Source organism: Ovis canadensis, chromosome 2 (genome assembly GCF_042477335.2).
Source record: "Ovis canadensis isolate MfBH-ARS-UI-01 breed Bighorn chromosome 2, ARS-UI_OviCan_v2, whole genome shotgun sequence".
NCBI classification, from domain to species: Eukaryota; Metazoa; Chordata; class Mammalia; order Artiodactyla; family Bovidae; genus Ovis; species Ovis canadensis.
The window spans coordinates 24,275,311-24,296,330 of record NC_091246.1 but is presented as its reverse complement, the minus strand read 5'-3'; the positions used below and the strand labels follow the sequence as shown (position 1 = coordinate 24,296,330).

The 21,020-nt window shown below is 53.7% G+C and overlaps 1 protein-coding gene across 3 annotated transcripts in view; it reads left to right on the top strand.

The window, feature by feature from the left end:
- The window catches only part of SEMA4D (semaphorin 4D), a 126,700-nt gene that overhangs the window by 104,025 nt on the left and 1,655 nt on the right, over positions 1-21,020 (top strand). For 2 of the 3 annotated variants that reach the window (XM_069573879.1, XM_069573880.1), the window contains 3 exons: positions 5,813-5,985; positions 6,072-6,115; positions 7,104-9,412. In XM_069573879.1, the coding sequence (XP_069429980.1) occupies positions 5,813-5,985; positions 6,072-6,115; positions 7,104-8,032 (1,146 nt within the window). In that variant the 3' untranslated portion in view covers positions 8,033-9,412. Of the gene's footprint in view, positions 1-5,812; positions 5,986-6,071; positions 6,116-7,103; positions 9,413-9,569; positions 9,780-16,611; positions 16,822-20,859; positions 20,958-21,020 lie in introns of those variants that run through there. The other variant, XM_069573881.1, reaches the window with a different exon arrangement.

The window sequence follows — 21,020 nt, the reverse complement described above, 5'->3', positions numbered from 1 at the left end:
TTCTTTGCCATCTGAGCCACTAGAGAAGGCAAACTGTGTCCTAAAAGTTGTAGCACCTCCCTGAGTTGCTGGGACTGATGTACGATGCTGTCAGGGGCTCCTTGGGCCGTGGAAACACGTCCTCATGTGGGAACTTAGTGAGGTTGAGACCTCATCCTTGGGTGCCATCCATGCAGCTCCCTCATTTGCACAGAAAACAGTGCTCTGAATGATAATACGCTGTGTCTATAAAGCCCCCTTAGACAGGGTGCTGTCTCCTCACCAGGGGCAGCACGGTTCTTCCATTAAGGGTGAGAGTGAACGCTGAAGGCTTTGAGGGCCATGCCGTTATAGCTCGAGAGCAGCCGTGGACAGTCCGGAAGCAAGTGAATCCTGTTAGGCCCTAACAAAGCCTTATGTACAGGCCCCGAGCTTTGCAGTTCACCTTTCCTTTCTTTTCTGTTTTTGCATTCTCGATTATCTGGCTGCACCAGGCCTGAGTTGTGGCAGGCAGGGTCTTTGCTGTGTTACGCATGATCTTTCGTTATGGCGCACACACTCTAGTCGCAACACACGGGATCGGTAGTGGGGACATGTGGACTTAGTTGCCCCATGGCTTGTGGGACCTGAGTTCTCTGACCAGGGATCGAACCTGCGTCCCCTGCATTGCCAGGCAGATTCTTAACCACTGGACCACAAGTGCGTGCCCGAAATTTTCATATGTCACAAAATGTTAGTCTTTTGATTCTTCTTCAACCATTTGAATATATGAAAATTGTTCTTAGTACGTGGCCTGCCTGGACGCAGCATGCGGGCTGGATCTGCCCTGCAGTTCACAGGCTGTCCTCAGCTGTGCATCCCAGTGGCCTTTGGGAAACGTGCCTCCTGGCTTACAGCTGGGGTGGAGAGTGAGGAGCAGAGCACAGGCCCAGCTTCACGTGGCCTCGTCCACATCCTGCTCCAGGCACGTGACTGTGAGCCTGGGCAGGCCAGTCTTGTCTCTATTTTTTCCTCTGTGGCAGCCCCTGGGAGGGTCCCGGCCCTGCCCTGTGACGTCCCCCATGCTGTGGCCTCTGGGCTGATAGACTCCGGTCAGCGCCAGAAATTGGCCACCGGGTCACACGTCACATTCCCCTCTGCTGCAGGGTCCCCCATCACTCAGCCTCTCCCACCTGTACCCCATTTGTAAAGCCTGTCTTAGGGGCACCAGGCTGGCCTGTCCCTGCTTCATATGGCATCGCCCTGTTGTTGAGATTTTCCCTCTGGACCCACAGCACTCCTGAGCTTTCCTCCCTTCATGCTGGAAAGAGGTTGTTCCTCTGGCCTCCCAGAACATCCTCCCTGCCCTGGGTCCTGGTGGGAGCTACACGTGGCTTGTAGGCCCCAAGCTCAGTCCTTCCTCAGCCCTGGAGCTGTGGGCAGCAGGACTGGGCCCCTGATAGGCAGGTGAAAAAGAAAAGAAGGCGACGTCTTGGTCAGGCTTGCCTTGCAAATGCTGCACGTGGGCTTTCATCCTCTCCCCTTCATCATGGGCTTGAGGAGCTGCGTCTGGTTTTCAGTCTCCTGTTGCAGAGTCCCCTCCCCTCTCGGCCCCTGCAGTGTGTGTCTTCTCCCTCCAATTCTAAGAGGGAAGGAAGACGGAATAGCCTGGTGGAGTTAGGCTCTCAGACTTTGATCTGAGCCTCTCAAGCTGGTGCTTTTGGCCACCCTTCGCCAAGCCGTCCTGTACAGTGTTTTGAAATAAGGAAACCCAGGGGCCCTTCTGGGCTCTGCCATGTGGTTCAGGTGCTTCAGCCAAGCATGCTTAAAGCCTCCAAATGCTCAAATACTCATCAGAACCAAGGCTGGGCCCCCAGTGTGGACATGTGTTGAGAACAGGGCTCAGCTCTGCTCCACGAGACATCATTCCTGGACCCAACTGGCCCTGCCATCCTGACCCAGGTCTTCAAGGTCACTGATCCCACAGGAAGGATGGGGGCAGGATCGCCCACGGGAACGTCTCACAGGTCAGTCCTTTGCTCACTCCCTGCGGTCAGGAATGGTCAAGTGGCCAGGGAGGGAGCCTGGCACCCCGGGGAGGGAATTGCCTTTCCCCACAGGAGCCCTCACTGCACTGGGGCCTGGCTCATTTGCCTAGAACAGATGAAAATGCATCGTGCAATCATGGAGTCCCACACCTCCTGGGCTGGTGGGCTCAGGGTGGCTTTGGAATGCTGGCTATGCTGCCGTGGCAGCAGGAAGCAGCTGTTTGGGGGTGAAAGGACACCAGTTCCTCCCTCCCCACTCCCCACCGGCAGGCTCTCCTGGGTCCTCATTGCAGAAAGCTAATGAGCAGGCACCGCAGGGCCGGGGGAGCGCAGGATGGCCCGGCACACAGCCTCCACCGGGGGAGGCGTTCCTTGTCACTCCCTCCTGTCCTCTCATGACAAGTGCATTGTGGTAAATGCACTTCATAAATTACACCTTAGAAGCATTAAATACATTCACATTATGAAACCCTCCTCCCCATCCATCCCCAGAACTTCTTGTCTTCCAACACTAAAGCCCCATACCCATTAACCACTAAGTCCCCTTCCTCCCATTCCCCCAGCCCCTAGCACCCACCCCCCTGCATTCCACCTCTGTGTCTTTGACTACTCTAAGAAGAACCTCGTGTCAGTGGAATCCAACAACATTTGTCCTTTTGAGGTGGGCCTGTTTCCCTTAGCATCATGTCCTAAAGTTTCATCCGTGTTGTAGCAGCTGACAGGATCTCCTTCCTGTCTGGGGCTGAGTAGCATTCCATCCTGCGCATACCCCACATCTGCTTTGTTCACCCCCTGGTAGACACTGGGGTTGTCTCTCCCCTGCTGCATGAACAGGCCTGGTCTCATCTCTGGTGCGTATGTGGCAGGCGTGCCCTGGGTCCAGGGGCCAGGCTAAGTGTGGCTTTTCTGGGGACATTCTGTAATGGTGAGATGCCACCTGTGCAGCAAAGGCGGGAGTCCCTCCAGCTCTGGCCGCATCCACCCACAACCACCCACCCGTGGACGCAGAGATGAGAGCCCAGTGCTGCAGCTGAGGGCACAGTCCCCCGGAGGGTGGGGGCCTGAGCATGTGCATACTCAGCACAGCTCGCAGGAGCCGGTGGTCCCCGGCTGGCTTGTTTTCTTTCTCGCAAGAGCTGAGGTGGAGCAGTCCTGCAGCCCTGCCTCAGCGCTCCTGTCGAACCTGAGCAGGTCTGGTGGCAGCAGCACCCTAACTCACCTCCACACTCCCGATCCTCATGTTCCCACGACCTGCTTTCTGACTCCAGGGCCACACGTGGCCTTGGCACCTTTCCTCAGTGCCCCCGGTCTGGATGGCTCCCCATCTGCCCTCGTCTTGGTGACCTTCACACTTTTAGAGAGCACTGGTCAGCGTTTCATGGAATGCTCCTCCATTTTGGGCATATCTGGTGTTTCTTGTGTTTGGATTGGGGTTGAGCATTTTGGGGAGATGACTCTGTCTCAGGAAGGTGGAGTCAGTGTGACCTCTTGATTTTTGTTGTTTTTTTTTTTTGGCTGCGTCCAGTTTTACTTTTAGTTTGTGGGATCTTCATTGCAGCATGCAGGATATAGTTCCCTGACCAAGGCTGAAACCCAGGAGCATTGGGAGTATGTACTCTTAGCCACTGGACTACCGTGTTATCCCCACACTCTGTCAGTGGGAGCGACCCACCACAGAGGGCTGAGCCAAGCCCCGGCTCCTGGGGGGAGGGGTTGAAGAGTTTGGGGGCCACATTCAGCCCCTGCAGTGGCTGACGCTTATTTGTGGGCAACTGTGGGCTTCCCTGGTGGCTCAGATGGTAAAGAATCCGCCCTCAATGCAGGAGACCTGGGTTTGATCCCTAGGTCAGGAAGATCCCCTGAAGAAGGGAATGGCAGTATCCTTGCCTGGAGGATTCCATGAACAAAGAAGCCTGGTGGGCTACAGTCCATGGGGTCGCAAAGAATCAGACATGACTGAGCGCCTAATGCTGAGGCTAAACAGACACCCAGTTCCCTCTTGCCCACTGACTTTGGTGTCCACCCAGGGGCCTTGCCTGCTGCAGTCACTGCCATGAGGTCTCAGGCCACTTTACTGTTCCACATTCACTGGGATGGGTCAGGCGCAGTCATGGGGGCTCAGCCCTGCCCTGTTGGGGAGCAAGGCTGAGTGGGCTGTAGGGCGGAGGGATGGAGCCAGCCTGGGACATTCCCTAGGGGAGGCTGCCGCCCTCCCCAACCCAGGCCACCTGCCCCACTTTGCATGAGTGTCTTCACCCTCACCAGGGCCCTTCTATAGGTTCCTGCTGAAGTTGCCCACTGAGCCAGTCATCCCAGGAAACTTTTCCTCTCCTCAGAGTCATATGATGAGATCTGTGATCTCAGATGTCGTCCTGATTCCTTCTTATGAATACAGGGTGCTCCTGGCCTCAGTGCCCAGGTCTCTGCCTACGTGGACAGGCCAGCACTGGGCCTGGCTCTCTGTCACTTGTCTTCATGGTGTGACGCCGTCGCAAGGGCACTGCCCTCTCTCAACTGTGCTTACACACAGTGGGTCTGTTACCCCTGGGCCTTCGAGGTATCACAAGCCAGGGGATCTGGAGTCACACAGGGACTTTGCACTCCAGCCAGACAGGTTACTTGAAAACGCGTTTGCGAGGACAGAGGCTGTGTCTCATCTGAGTTTCAAATACAAAGCATCGTGTAAACTTGGCAGTCTTTTGACATTAAACAAAGGCCTTTCTAGAATGTCAAGGTGAGAGTGACTCACCAGCAAAGGAGAGAGCAAACGCTGAACTTCTGAATCGTCAGCCCTGAGTCTCCTGGTGGGCTTCAGGTCGATGCCGAAGGGCAGCCTTTGTTGTAGTTGAGCTCAGTGAGAAAAATCAGCCTGGCCCAATGGCCTCTGCGCCCGGTTTTCCTTCTGTGCTGCAGGCTCTGGGGCCATCAGCCTGAGAGGGAGATGTCCCAGGCCCAGTGCTGCGGAGCATGGAGGAGCCTGCTGTGCTCTCTGCTGCTCTCCCTGGCTCAGATGGTAAAGAATCTGCCTGCACTGCAGGAGACCCAGGTTCAATCCCTGGGTCGGGAAGACCTCCTGGAGAAGGGAATGGCTACCCACTCCAGTATTCTTGCCTGGAGAATCCCATTGACAGAGGAGCCTGGAGAGCTACAGCCCATGGGTCACAAAAGAGTCAGACACGACAGAGCAACTAACAGAGGCACTCTGAGCGTGGCTGTCCGTTCCCTAGCTGTGTTCATTTCTCGTAAATGTAGATGCGAGAGCAGTGACGGCCTCCTCTCTTGTCTTACTCTGTTTATTAAAACTCTGTTCTCCTCCGACGTTCACTTCGGCCCCACTGGATTTACACACTGACATGTGTCGTCTCTGTACCGGGGTTCACATGTCGGAACACGAGATGAGCTTTGGAGGCTGTGGCCTCTGGCCTAGTGAGGCTGGGAGGGTGGCCGGAAGTGTCAGGCTAGCGCACCTTGCTGCACATGGAGCTGGCAGAGGAGGTGCAGAGAAGCATGCTGGCAAGTAAGATGAGGGTGGGCGCTCGGAAGGGGAAGGAGGGGTTTGGACCAAGGCCCAGTGTACTCTGAGTTAGTCTGTGGGCTCCCCCCAGCCCGCAAAACCACACACTGCCCATGATGTCACAAAGCTGCTATGCAGATCTGTCCAGGATCTAATGTGGCCTTGTACCACTTCCTTCTCCAGAAGCTTGGGGAGCTGCCTTGTCACCATTCCCTGTGAGCTAGAGAAGCACCTGGCCCTTGAAGGCTGCCCCCACCCATGCCCACTGCTCTCATCTGTTTCACACCCACAGGGCAGGAAGTTTGTCTATGCCGGTTCCAACTCAGGCGTGGTGCAGGCTCCTGTGGCCTTCTGCGGGAAGCACAGCACCTGCGAGGACTGCGTGCTCGCCCGGGACCCCTACTGCGCCTGGAGCCCGGCCGTGGCCGCCTGTGTCGCCCTGCACCAGACTGACGGCCCCAGCAGGTACCGTGCGTGGCATGCTGGCGCCCTGCCCAGCCCCACGGCCTGACGCGTGTGCACCCTGTAACCCGTGCCCCACTGTCTTGCAGGGGACTGATTCAGGAAATGAATGGGGACGCATCCACTTGCCCTGGTAAGTTGCCCGTCCCCACCACCTCCCCTTTAGGGGTGGCTGGGTCTCTTAACCATTTCATGACGCTTCGCTGTCGTAGCATTTCGCGCGTTTCGTTTTTCTTTCTCTACTCGGAACAGAGGTCGAGTATCTCGTGGCAGACCCCCATGATGTTTCTCTGTCCCTTATATCGCAAAACAGGATGCCAAAGCCATGCAGAGTGTGTTTACTGGAAGGCACTCTCACCCCAAACCGTGACGTCCACTCTTGATACGCCTCTCTCTGCCGCTTAGCTTGGGGCTACACCTCTTGTGGGGCTTCCCAGGTGGCTCAGTGGATAAAGAATCCACCTGCAATGCAGGAGATGCAGGAGACATGGGTTTGATCCCCGAGTTGGGAAGATCCTCTGGAGGAGGGCATGGCAACCCACTCCAGTATTCTTGCCTGAGAATCCCATGGACAGAGGAGCCTGGCAGAGGAGCCTGGGGGTCACAGAGTCGGGCACAACTGAGCAACTGAGCACACACGTATACACACCACTTGTGAGCCAGAGGGAGGTGCTCAGGAGAGATTAGTTCCCATTCCCTTTAGGTCATCCCACCCCTGCCAGGAGGTCAGGCATGTCCCAGCTGAAGGCAGGTGTGCCCTGGGCTCCCATTCCTAATCTGACTGATGTCATCAGTTAAGACAGGTTTAGGAGGAGGGGGCAAGGCCCACCGAGCTGCTAGCAGAAGTTTGATACGTTTGACCTGGCGCCGCCACCAGAAGGCACAGCTGGCTGCTCTGCAGCCTCCCTGGCCTGGGAGTTCTCCCCATCCCCCGGGGCTGCCACTGGGAGCTCATCTTTGCTTTTCGGTCACGCATGTCTTTATCTCCTTAGCTGTTCTGGAAGATTCCATGTTGCTCCACTGGGTGAAATTCTTGTGTCCTCTTGTACGTGCTGACCTATTTTTGAGAGAAGTATTGAGCGGGGTTGTTGATGCTGTGCACATTTATTTTAATGTTCCAGATAAAATTAAAGAAAGTTACCTGCAGCATTTTTTCAAGCATGGCGGCACAGCAGAACTCAAATGTTCCCAAAAGTCCAACCTGGCCCGGGTGGTATGGAAGTTCCAGAACGGCGTGCTCAAGGCCGAAAGCCCCAAGTACAGCTTGGTAGGCAGAAAGAACCTGCTCATCTTCAACCTGTCGGAAGGAGACAGCGGGGTGTATCAGTGCCTGTCAGAGGAGAGGGTCAAGAACAAGACGATCTCGCAGGTGGTGGCCAAGCATGTTCTGGAGGTCAAGACGGTCCCACGAACCACAGTGGCCTCTACCTCGCCGGCCGCACGGACAGAAGGCAGTCGGATCACCCCCAGAGTGTCAGTGGGGCCCACCCCAGTCTCATTTCCCCAGACCCCAGCCGTGCGGCTCACCACGCCGGGTGCTGTCCCCCCACCGTCCAGCCCCGTGGCACCCACCAGTACATCCTGCGAACCAAAGATCGTCATCAACACAGTCCCGCAAGTCCACTCGGAGAAGACATTGTATCTCAAGTCCAGTGACAACCGCCTCCTCATGTTTCTCTTCCTCTTCTTCTTCGCCCTCTTCCTCTGCCTCGTCTCCTACAACTGCTATAAGGGCTACCTGCCCGGACAGTGCTTGAAATTCCGCTCGGCCATGCTCCTCGGGAAGAAGAAGCCCACGTCGGACTTCTCAGACTTTGAGCAGAGTGTGAAGGAGACGCTGGTGGAGCAGGGCAGCTTCTCCCAGCAGAATGGGGGACAGCCGAAGCCAGCCCTGGACACCGGCTACGAGACAGAGCAGGACACGATGGCCAGCCGGCTGCCCACTGACCGGGAGGACTCGCAGAAGATCGACGAGCTCCCGGTCAGGGACCGGCCGTTCGACGTCAAGTGTGAGCTGAAGTTCGCCGACTCGGATGCGGACGGGGACTGAGGCTCCGGCCGCCCGCAGGGCCTTTGTGTTGCCAGTTCAGTGCCCCGTCCAGTGCTGCGTAGGTAGCTGTCGTCAGCAAATCTCAGCCTTCTGTGTCTTTTCTCTTGGGTCGCGCTTGTGACTTGGTTTCTCTTTGTCCTTTTGGAAAACCGCGAGCATCGAGTCTGGCCTCCCTGGTCGGTGGCGTGTTTGTGGAGTCGTTGCCCACAGGCTCACCCATGGCCGCTCTGTGGCGGAAAGATGGCCAGACTGCCACTGGTCTGAGAAGAAGGGCCCTGAACGTCCCCTCCTCGTAGCAGCCGCTGAAAGATAATTTAATTCCAGATTGGAAATGACATTTCAGTTTATCAGATTGGTAACTTATCACCTGTTGTCCAGGTTGGCACGGACCTTTCCTTCCACGTCATTACTTTTTAGGATTTTGCTTTAATTATGTTGGCGTGTTGGGTCATTTTATTTTTTTAATTACTAAAGCAGATGTTTTAATATTTGGAAGATGTACATCTTCTGAATTTTGTTGTATATTAGGATAAAGGTATGGCTTACGTTGTTGCTTACGATTCTCAGGGATAAACTTACTTTTGCTAAATGCATTCTTTTCCGCTTTTAGAAATGTAGACAAAATCATCTCTTGATCACACTCCTTTTTTAAATTACTCTTAAAATTTTGTTTCTTGAGGGAAGCATCGTTTTTAGAGATTTTTCTTTCTGTACCTTTTTACTCTTGTCTTAACTCTTTCAAGGAGAAGGCTATGGGGGACCATTCCACGACACTGGGCAGAGTTTGGAGGGAGGGACGGGCCTCAGGGTGCTATGGATGGAGCTGGGCTAGCCCAGAGCTGAGGGGACAAGCGTGTTACAATCTAATGCCCATGGCCACTGGGAGAAACCTCTTGTTCAGGCAGAACGTTCTCCAGGATGTCTCCTTTTCCATTTTGCTTCCATCTCATGCTCTCTGCCTGCCCAGACTCTCTGTTTGGCCTAACTGAGCTGTCTACAACTGGAAAAGAGCTGGGTGGCCAGGGGGGCAGCCAGGCCAGTGACCACAGCCCCCCAGCCCCTACATGCTGCTGCCGCAGACCTGCCAAGCCTGGCGCCATCTGTCAAGGTGCAAGTGGGCCGCACAGTCCTCCCATCACCGACGTCACACTCCACCTCCTGCTTTCCAGACGCCCACAAGAGGAGGCTTTCTTTCCGTGGCAAAGAGCAATAAACTCTGAGCGTGTGTGCCTGTGTGGCCGATGTCATCTTCCAGCATGATAGGATTTGACCGTTCTGGTGTAAACATTTGTGTTTTATAAGATTTACTTTGTTTTTATTTTTCTACTTTGAATTGTATACATTTGGAAAGTAACCAAATAAACAGAAGCTTATACCCTTGGTGCGGGCACGTGGTTCTCTGCGGCTCCTCGGCCGCCTCCCCGCGTGGCCTGGGCCCCTTGTCTCTCCTGTGCTTCATTCTCCTTCCCTGGCATGCGGCGCACTCCTGATGATTTCTCCTCAGAGCCCTCTCTCTTTTCTGTCCTCTGTCTCGCAGCCTCATCTCCTCTGCCCTTCCCTCCTCCGGGGTCCTCTTCCTTGTCCTGTCTGGGCCCCGACTCATCTTCCTCTCCCCGAAGCCCCTGGCCGGCCTCGGGCCCAGGGCCTGACAGCCACCTGCAGGTCACCTTGCTGCCGCCCTTCCTCAGTGACCAGGCCCAGCACGTGCATGCCCTGGGGACCTTCCATCTCTTCTGCCAGGCCACAGGTGAGCAGGGCACCTGTCCAGGTGGGGATGGGGGGGACTTTCTCCAGGAGCACTGCCTTCCTTACTGCACCCCTCTGGTAATCTCCAGCAGTACTTAACTGTGACCCCGGAGCTGTTCCTGTGGACAGTAGGGCTCAACCAGCGTTTTCCGTGAAGGGCCAAACTCTCGGGCTTCGCAGGCCATGGTTTCGGTTGTGGCTACTCGGCTCTTCTTTTGTAACCTGAAAGCTGCCGATGGGTGGGCATGGCCACGCACCCAAATTTATTTACAGACTTGAGCTGCAGCTTGCCGGTTACTGGTATATAAGGTGACTTCTGTATTGGCTAACAGTTTGGGGTTAATAGATGTGCCATCTAGAGATTTAAAAAATGAACTTTAGAGCCTCCAGAATGGGAATTGTTTTAACAGTTTGCTTCGAGATGTTTAAACGCAGAAAAGGTGTCAAGTCTAGTGTGCCCTCAGCCATAGGCAGTGTTGGCTGGGTGCTGGACAACACCGAGATGGGGCGTCAGCCATGCCTCCATGCCGAGTGTGTCCCGTGGGGGCTCTGGGCAGTGCTTGGTGGCCAGGTCTCCCCGCTGCCATCTTCTAACTCATTAGTAGCTACAGAGAAAACACACAGTGTACTCCAGGCCTGCTCAAGAATAAACTTAGGAGGAAAAGCAAATCTCTTTTTTTCTATTTTTCACTGTTTGGAGAATTTAAGCAAGCTGTGGGAAGTGTTAAGCTGCTGCCCACTTCCCTGTGGTTGGCTCACGAGCCTTCAAGCAGCCATGTCCTCTGTGACCCTGCACTTGTAGCCGCTGGGGGCTCTATGTGGGCCCTAGGCGGTAGACAGGGAAGTTATCCATGAAAGAAATGTTTGCAAACAGACCTGCGAGGGATGGGTCCGTGTGGCCCCCAGGTCACCTGGGTGCTGCTCTCAGCCCTGATTCCTCGGGCAGGCGCTGGGGAACTGCTTCAGCCCTCCCTGGCCCGGCCTGCGGTGGCAGCATCCTCCACAGCCACGCTGGGGAACATCCTCGGTGGTGGGAAGGTGGGGACACTTGGTACTGGTGTCTCCAGGCTCCCTGCTGACAGACACAGGCCTCGGGATCCCCACAGATGGCCTGTGAGGGCCCACCCCTCGATGGAGCAGTTTTGCTCTGTCTCCACTCGGGGACCTCCCCTTCCCGAGGGCGACCCGCTGGTGAGGGGCGGAATGGACGAGAGCGCCTCTCCTCTGTCTGAGGCTGTGCTTGGGCCCTGTCCCTAGGCTTTTCCTGCTGCAGGTGGCTAGGTTGGGTACCTCCCATGATACATCCAGATCTAGGCGGGTGTTGCCCTTTTCTCCTAAATCTAGCCCACAAGCCCATGCTGGTTCCCTGTATAGTGCGGGTGTTCAAGCGCACGGTGTTTAAAACGGCAGCAGCCCTGGACAGCTCCTCCCCCAAGTGGTGGCAGGCACCGGAGTTCAAGCAGCTGGTGCAGGCTCTGCACAGGTGTCAGCTCCTGCCTCCACCTGCGGGCACCTCCCTATCCAGGCTGCTCCCACCTGGCCTTGGCCTGGGTGTCACTGCGGAGCTGGGCTTACCAAACCATCCCACGGTGGCTGGAGCGCTGGCCCAGCTAAGGCCAGGTCAGCGTCTCACAGTGGGCACAGCCTTACAGCTGAGGGGCTGTGAGGGGCTTCTCCGCTCACTGTCTTCTCTGCCTCTCCAGATTATGCTGGTGGAATGTGTGTGTGCTTGGGCATCTGTATGTTGATATATGTATGTGTACATAGGTACGTGTGTGTGCTTTGTGTACTGACATATCTCTGTGTGCACACGTGTGCCTGTATGTCTGTGTTCTTGCATGAACATGTATGCAGACACCCGTGTATGCGTATGTTTCTATTTGGTGCAGAGCACTCTGCACAACTGTGCCTTGTGGCCATGCTTCTATTCAAAGGCCTTGAGGCTTGAGTATGGGGAAGATGAATTCTGGGTTTGGGGGTGGTTCTCCTACCTGCTGGCTGTCTTCTGTTTGAAAGTTAGGAATTAGGAAAATACCGATAAATGGAGAAAAGGGGTTCTGAGCTGGAGAAATCACGAAGGCATGTAGTCGTGTTCTGCTTTTCTGAAAAAATCCATGCTCTTGTGGCAAAATTAGAACAGATAAGCAAAGAGATCTGCCACTGTGTGCGTGTGAGCACATTTCATTTTGCCTGTAAATACACATTAAGATATGGGACATCTCAGAGGTGTGGCAAGTTCAGATTCAGACCCATTGCAATAAAGCAACTATTGTAATAAAGTGAGTTGCATGGATTTTTTTCCTTTTCCAGTACATTTAAAAGTTATATTTACACTATACTATAGTCTATGGCAAAACCAATACAATATTGTAAAGTAAAACACACACACACACACACAATAAAGCAAAGTGCAATTAAAAGAAAAAAGAATGGAATAAGCATTATGTACCTTAATTTAAAAATGCTAATGGTCATCTGAGCCTTCAGCAAGCTGAGGCACTTACATCAAAGATCCCCAGTCATAGTCACCATACAATTATTATATTAATGATAATGAAAAAGTTTAAAGTGAAGTGAGAATTACCAGTGTGATACACAGACAGAAAGTGAGCAAATGCTGTTGGAAAAAATGGCACCAATCAACTTGCTCAATGCAAGGTTGCCTCACATTTTTGATTTGTAAAAAACATAATCTCTGCAAAGTGTGATATAGCAAAGCACAGTCAAACGAGGCAAGCTTGTGCAGGTCACAGCGATTGGTGATGTGTCCGTTTGCATGTCTGTGCAAATCATGTGCTCGCACATGCACGTATATACACAAAGTTTTGCTGTCATTCAGTCGCTCAGTTGTGTCCGACTCTTTGCCTCCCCGTGGACTGTAGCCCACCAGACTTCTCTGTCCATGGGATTCTCGTGGACTCTGGAGAGCTTCCCGGGTGACTCGGTGGTAAAGAATCCGCCTGCTAATGCAGGAGACAATGGATTTGATCCCTGGGTCAGGAAGATCCTCTGGAGGAGGGCATGGCCACCCACTCCAGTATTCTTGCCTGGAGAATCCCCATAGACAGAGGAGACTGGCAGGCTACAGTCCCTAGCGTCCCAAAGAGTCCCGAAGACAGGCCTGAGTGACAGCGCACACACACATGCGGACTCTGAGCCACTCAGGGGAATCCGGAGTGAGCGTCCTTGGTGCATACTCAGAGCCTCTGGGGGCTCAGAGACCAGAACAGCACCCCTACGGGGGCACCTGACCATCCAGTAGCTTGCAGTTCTCAGTGTGAATATGGGGGGTAGCTGGCCCCAGAGTCAGAGTTGAGCACAGGGAGGGGGATGCCTGGAGCTGCACAGGACATGGCCTGATGACTTGGGGTGATTTTACACCCCTCTCAAGCTAGGGGCTCTCAGGCCCTTCACCTCTAGGGTGGGTCGGCTTCCCTCCAGAAGGGGCCGTTGCTCAGAAGAGTTCTGGTTTCCACACAGTGGAATATACTGGAGAAGGAAATGGCAACCCACTACAGTATTTTTGCTGGGAAAACCCCATGGATGGAGGAGCCTGGTGGGTTACAGTCCATGGGGTCGCAAAGAGTTGGACACAACTAAGCAACTAAAACATACCCACAGTCAACTGTGCCTAGCGGTTTCCTTGGACAGGGTGGAGACAACAGTCCCACAGACCTGAAGTAGGGGCTGGGACCCGAGACTGCTGGCGGCCCCAGCCCACGGTAGCTATGAGGGATGGGCCCAGCACCCCAAATTTCCGGGTAGCAGGCCCCGGGGAGACAGGGCAGGCGGGTTTGGCTTGCTGGCCCAGGTCCCCACTGACATCATGTGTTGGCCCTGCTGACCGGTTTTAACTTTTCCTTTCCCTCTCTTTAATCTCTTCTGCATTCAGAATGAGTTGGATAGTTTTTTAAAAAGAATAAATGGAACGTAAGTACTTTAACATTTTTAATACTTGACACGGTTAAATCCCCATTTAGAGAACATTTAACGGTGCTTCATGTAAAGGTGCATGTGGGAGTGATTTTCATGTTGTTTGTGCCCCAATGACTGTGGGTCTAAGGAGAATTTGGCTCCTGAGAGGTCCTGGCCTGTATGGTTCAGGGTGACAAATTGTCCCCAGCTCAGGCCACCTGGGTTGTCTCAGAGTCGGTCAGGAGAACCTATCTGAGGTTCCTGTGACCCACGTTTGGGGCCCCCGTCCTGGTGACTCAGTGCGTGTCACCACTGGGCAGGGCGAGGAGATGAGAACTGACCTCACTGTCTGTTCTGAGAAGTCTTTGCATTTTTGATCAGTCATGGCTTGTGAGTATCAGCTTTTAGAGTTAGACTGCACGAAGTTGCCCACCAGCAGCGGAATGACTAAATGAAGCATGGTGTCCCCAAGTGCCTTCAGTTAAAGGGAGGCAGGCACCCAGCAGATGTCACAGACACGGGTGTGTGTACCTGTATGTGTGGGTCTGCATATATGTATAGGTATGCATATCTGAAAATAAGAGTATAGAGTTATCTGCGGGTAGGGTACAAAATGTTCTGTATACAAAAATGTCTATTGTACCAAATTATGGTTTCCTGGTTGGCTCAGTGGTTAAGAAGCCGCCTGCCAATACAAGAGACGCAGGTTCGACCCCTGGGTCAGGAAGATCTCCTGGAGAAGGACACGGCAACCCACTCCAGTATTCTTGGCCTGGAGAATCCCATGGACAGAGTAGCCTGGCGGGCTACAGTCCACGGGGTCGCAAAGGGTCAGACACGATTGAGCACACATACAGTGGTGATAGAACAAAACACCAACAACCCCACACAGAAAACAAGTGAACAGACCCCACGGTCCGCATGGGACCTGTACAGCAGGGAGCTGCCGTGTGAATCTCTTCTGAACACCTTTCAGAACTCCCTCCAGAGCCTGTGGCTCATGTCTTTCTTCCACATAGCACTCTGTTTTATTGTAGAAGCAATATTTGCTTGTTGTAGTGAATTTGAAACTTCAGGGAAGTATAAAGAGCAGAATCATATCACAGCTTTGAGGATCCTGAATGTGGTGGGTCAAAGGTGAATAGGCCCCAGGGGGTCACATGGGGACCTGACTCACTAGGAGTCCATCAAAGGTAATTTAATTTTCTCTCTCCCCTTGTAAAAAGCCCAGCATGTGACAAAGAAACGTCTCAGCCAACCACCTGCACCAGCCGCCAGCGTGCACACATGCTCCCACTCACAAGCACACCCAGATGCCTGTTGTTTTCATGCAGTTTTTTTAATCCTTCGGCTCTATCATTGGTTTTTCCTGCTTGGTGAACTCCAGCCACAGATAGATGTAGTCCTGGTACTCCTGACCATCCTGTGTGAAATGTTTTATTATGTCCTTCCCAGGTTGGTGGGCATCTCAGATGGAATTGAGCTCTTGGAAGCTGATTCTCAGGCAGGACTGTGATCAGGCCGGGCTGCTCTGGTCCAGGTCAGACTCTGACCTGCCCGCCTGCCCGCCCAGGGTGGTACAATCAACATGGAATAGCAGGCATTTGTCAGGGAGCTAGGTCCCTGGGCAAGGAGGCCAGAAGGGCCCCCTGGTCCACATGGTTGGGGTGCTCGGCTGGCACAGGCAGTGGGGGGGAATGGCCTCAGCATGGCCCCCTGCTCTGTTACTGGGAGCAGCAGGAACAGAGGGCGTAGGTTTCCCCCAGGGCCTGCCTCCCTCTCCTGCCCAGCTCTGAACCCCTCAGGTGCCTGGAGCAGACAGCAGCTGCTGCTACGTTAACGCCTGGACTGTCCTGTGCTGTCGCAGCTCAGCTCAGCCACAGGGTCTGCACACACCCCGGGAAGGAGCCTAGATGCTGACTGGGTGTTTCAGTCGGAACTTGTCCTGCCTTTGGCCCACGTTAGAGTGGAAGCCGGTGTCTTATCAGATGCTGGGGAGATGCCCTGGCTTGCTTGTTCTTTAGTAGGGACAGGAGGTGGGCCTGACTCAGCACAGCCCTTGGGGCCCAGGGTGAAGCCTAAAACCCTGGAACAGAGGAACAGGGGGCCCCATCCAGGAGGTGCCATGCTGAGTGAGGCTGATTCCAGCGTTGGGGCCAGAGTCCAGTTTTGCCCCAGGCTCTCCACACACTGGTCTCCAAGGCCCACACCCCCCAGCCTCTCTGTAACGAGCATGGGATCTGGGGGTGATAGTGCATGGAACCCTGGCATGCTTCAGGAAGGGGGCTTCAGCCTGAGCCCTTCTCTGCCTACAGTCCATTTTCCTCCAATTCCTTATTCTGTAAGACAGGCTGTCAGCCCTTCTCAGCACCCCAGTGCTCCTAGGAGCTCCTGGTGACAGTCCCACCTCTGGTTGTAGAGGCCCAGCCAGGCCCCAAGGGGCAGGCAGCTCTGACCTCCCGATGCCCCAGGGAGAGGGAGCAGGCTTGCAGGGGCAGAGCTTTAGGCCAAAGGTGGGGGCAGCAGGGCCAGGTGGGCACATGAGTTTCCCAGGCCCAGACCCTCTGTGCGGAATGCACACCCTCTCCAGAGCACAGCTGCCAGGCACGTCACGGGGGTGCACTGCGTGCGTGTCCTGGGGACATGGCCGTGCAAGGGCACCCGAGCAAGGTCAAGGAGCAGGGAGCTACAGGGCACGAGGTGGTGAAGTGTTTGTGCCCCTTTACTCCCTGGGGACCACAGTGGGGAACCACCTCCAGGGAAAGGACAGAGATTTAGGAGAAAGCTGTCCTGTCACTTTGGGACAAGCTGGGACAAGACCCCTCATCTGGGAAGCCCCCACCCCCTGCCTCCCATATCATAGTTCCCATGACCCCTAGTGGGGGTCCCAGGGGTGAAGACGGTCTGTGTATCCCCAGGTCCTGCAGATGTTCACTTCCTCTGGGAGAAGAATGGGCGCGAGCTGGAGGTGTGTGTGCCAACACAGACCCATACACTGCCTGATGGCAGGGCCCTCGTGCTCAGCTGGCTGCGAGACGCCCTCCGGGAGAGTGCCGAGTACCGCTGCTCTGTGCTCTCCTGGGCCGGGAACAAGACCTCCAGGGTGCGGGTCACCGTGACCAGGCTTGGTAAGTGAGCTTCACTGTTTACCCTTGTCCCTTGAGCAGCAAGCAGGCTTGCATGGGGACATTTCAGTCTGGGGATTACCTATCAGCTTTCATGAAGACAGAAAGTTACTTTTTCACTGTTGTATCTCCCAACTGCATGCCTGTGTGTGCCCACCTGCACACACACACACCTGGGCCCATAAGCACACATGCACACATGCTGGCTGCCAATCCCGTCCTCCCAATGTTAGACTTACATTATAAGGACGGCCAACTCTGTAATGACGTCCCCTTCTGTACTTCTGTTTCCCACATAACCAACCACGGTGCCGGTCCGTTTTCTTGGTTTATTGTTTTTCTTGTTCAGTTGCTAAGTCGTATCTGACTCTTTATGACTCCATGGACCACAGCATGCTAGGCTCCCTGCTCCTTCAGTATTTCTGAAGTTTGCTCAGATTCATGTCCAGTGAGTCAGTGATCTAAAACATCTCACCCTCTGCTGCCCTTTCTCCTTTTGCCTTCAATCTTTTCCAGCATCAGGGTCTTTTCCAATGACTCAGCTCCTCTCATCAGGTGGCAAAAGATTTGGAGCTTTAACCTCAGCATCAGTCCTTCCCAATGAGTATTCAGGACTGATTTCCTTTAGGATTAACTGGTTTGATCTCCTTGCTGTCCAAAGACTCTCATGAGTCTTCTCCAGCACCACAGTTCAAAAGCATCAATTCTTTGCTCAGCTTTATGGTCCAACTCTCACATCCATATATGACTACTGGAAAAACCATAGCTTTAACTATACAGACCTTTGTCAGCAAGGGAGGGTTCTGCTTTATAATATGCGATCTAGATTTGTCATAGCTTTTCTTCCAAGGAGTGTCTTTTAATTTCATGGCTGCAGTCATCATCCATTGGTTTTGGAACCCCAAGAAAATAAAACCTGTCACTGCTTCTGCTTTTTCCCCGTCTATTTGCCAGAAATGATGGGACCAGATACCATCATCTTAAGTTTTTTAAATATAGAGTTTTAAGCCAGATTTTTCACTCTCCTCTTTCACCTTTAAGAAGCTCTTTAGTTCCTCTTCTCTTTCTGCCCTTAGAGTGGTATCATCTGCATATCTGAGGTAACTGATATTTCTCCTGGCAATCTTGATTCCAGCTTGTGATTCACGCAGCCCAGCATTTCGTGTGATGTACTCTGCTAAGTGTCCGATTCTTTGTGACCCCATGGACTGTAGCCCCCCAGGCTCCTCTGTTCATGGGATTTTCCAGGCAAGAATACTGGAGTGGGATGCCACTTCCTTCTTCAGGGGATCTTCCTGACCCAGGGATCAAAATCGGGTCTCCTGCATTGCAGGCAGACTCTTTTACTGTCTGAGCCACCAGGGAATCCCAAATGAAAGTGAAAGTCACTCAATCCTGTCCAACTCTGCGACCCTATGGACTATACAGTCCATGGAATTCTTCAGGCCAGAATAGGGGAATGGGTAGCTTTTCCCCTTCTCCAGCAGATCTTCCCAACCTAGGAATCAAACTGGGGTCTCCTGCATTGCAGGCGGATTCTTTACCAACTGAGCATTCAGGATATTCTGCAAAGTTAAATAAGCAAGGTGACAACACAGCCTTGACATACTCCTTTCCTGGTTTTGAACCAGCCCATTTTCCTTGGTTGTTGTTTTGCTTGGTTCATACTTGTCATCACAGCCACCCAGACTCTGCAGTTAAATCCCCGATTAGCACAGACACACTGGGTCCCCCTACTGTCAGCTCCCCAGACCCTCTGCACCAGGAGCCATGGGCCTCCTGGGAACCAGCCCTTCCTGCTGAGGCTGGAGATTCCGTTCCCCTGGTATTGGGTCTCATGACCTGTTTTTGGTGTTCCTTTGACTTTCTCCGTTTTTCTCTAAAGTGTTTCTTCTGGCACACTCAGTGTGTCTTGGGGAAGACAGCATTTTGAGAGCCTGTCTTTTGTCCATCTTCACTTACCAGCAGGGTGGACAATTCTGATGTGAAAATCATTCCCTAGTGTGATGCTGGCTCTGTCTTCTGCTCCTGAGGGTCTCCCTGTGACCCCATGTGACTACCGTCTTTCTGAGCACTGTATCAATCAGTGCCTGGCTAGACCCCTTACACATGGTAGCCTCTGCCCTTCAACTATCAGAAGTATTCAGCACTTACTTTTCTCATTTCCTGTCTCCATGAAACTGTTCTCCTACATTCTGGGCTACTTGGCCTGGCCCTCTGTCCATCTTCTCTATCCTGTCACCTCTACTTGTTAGCTTTTCTCAACTTCATCTTTCCCACCTGTTGGTGAATTTTTGTCCCCCTGTCACACTTTCACTACTCAAGAGTTTTCATTTTTTGTCATGACTGCATTCTCTTCTCGTCTCATGGATGTAGTATCTTCGCCCCTTTCCAAGGTTATTGAGAGGATTTTCCAGTTCTTTTCCCTTTCAGCTGTTCCTTTTTGATGGTTCTGTTTCCCTCCGAAGTCTTGGGACCCTTGATAGTCATCTACCCAAGGTGTGGCCTTTGGATGGGCAGCATCTGTCTACCTGGGAGCTCCTTAGAAATGCAGAGCCCCTCCCAAGTCCCGGGGGCATCTCAAGTTCTCCAGGCAGTTCCTACGTGCACTAGGGAGTTGGTCTGCCCTGCACCCCTCCACTGTCACATGGAGGGGCTCCAGCTAAGTCCACATGGCTCAGGTTGGATTATCTGTGAGGACAGGGGTTGGCAAGAGGCTGGGGCCTCATCATTTAGTCTGTAAGCCCAGCATTTGGTCTGCCTTCAGAGCAGGTACTGCCTAGGCCCCTGGTCCTGAGCTCTCCAAGACCACCAGTCTTCAGGAGCAGACGGAGGGCAGCATCCTGGCTGTGGAGAGTGGTTAGGGCCTGGGGGCTCCGTAAGCGAGCCTGCCCTGTCTCAGCTCCCAAGGTCCCGACCGCCTCCCCACTGCTGCCGGCCTTGGACCCTGCAAGCTTGCGTCTGCTGGTTCTACCGAGGCTGTTTCCACTGGTCCCTCTATTTCTCAACTCCCAGCTTTTCAGCTTCCTCTCCTGTTCTTCATCCATTTTCAAGATGGAGTTTATATGTAAATGTGCATATTTTAAAAGGTCCTTTGTCCTTTGAGTGGGAATTACCAGGGAAAAGGAAATGACAGATACTCTCTCCCACCTAGAATTTCCATTCATTTCTGTAAAATGCCCTTGGCTGTTGCTGTCAAGATAAAATGAATAATCTTGTGAGAGGCTGAGATGGTTACATAGCATCACTGGCTCAATGGACATGAATTTGAAAAACTCTGGGAGATAGTGGAGGACCAAGAAGCCTGGCGTGAAAGTCATGGGGTTGTGAAGAGTCGGCTATAACTTAGAACTGAAAACAAGTGCCTTACAAATTGTGACCTTGTATCCATAAGTCAAGTGATCAGACACATGCAAGGTGTGGAGTGAGTGACAGGTGATGTAACAGGATGCCAGCCCTAGTGACCAAGCTGGTTTCCGAATGTTGGCAACCAATCTCCCTCGAGGGAGGTGGCAGCAGCCCCAGCCTGCCAGGATGAGTGCAATGCCCCATGAGGTGTGGGGAGTTAGCCCCTCTCCTGGCGGCACCAGAGGTGCCAGTGAGATGTGAGGGACAGCGCCAGTGTGGCCTTGGGGAGCAGCTGCCATGGGAGCTGGGAACAGCAGGCAGGGGACACGACTGGGGAAGCCCCCACAGCCAGGAAGTGAAGGCCTGAGGAGTAAACAAGACATCCCTGGTGGCTCAGACAGTAAAACGTCTGCCTACAATGCTGGAGACCCAGGTTCAACCCCTGGGTCGGGGAGATCTCCTGGAGAAGGAAATGACAACCCACTCCAGTATTCTTGCCTGGAAAATCCCATGGACGGTGGAACCTGGTAGGCTACAGTCCATGGGGTCGCAGAGTCGGACATGACTGAGCAACTTCACTTTCACAAGCCCATTCAGCTCGCAGCACGGCCTCTGTGGTTGGAGGGGGGGCCCCAGCGCAGGGGCCATGAAGGCCTGGAAGCTGAGATCTGGAGCGCCCCCTCTATCTTGCAGAGGCGACCCAGCAGGAGAGGTGGACCAGAGAGCTCGCCAGCTGGAGGGCCGTGGCTGGGGAGCACGACCGCATGATGCAGAGCTGGAGGAAGGCGTGGGTACGCGGCCAGGCACGAGGGCGGGCAGGGGTCTGGGCAGCTGTCCCTTTGGGGAGGGGGCCC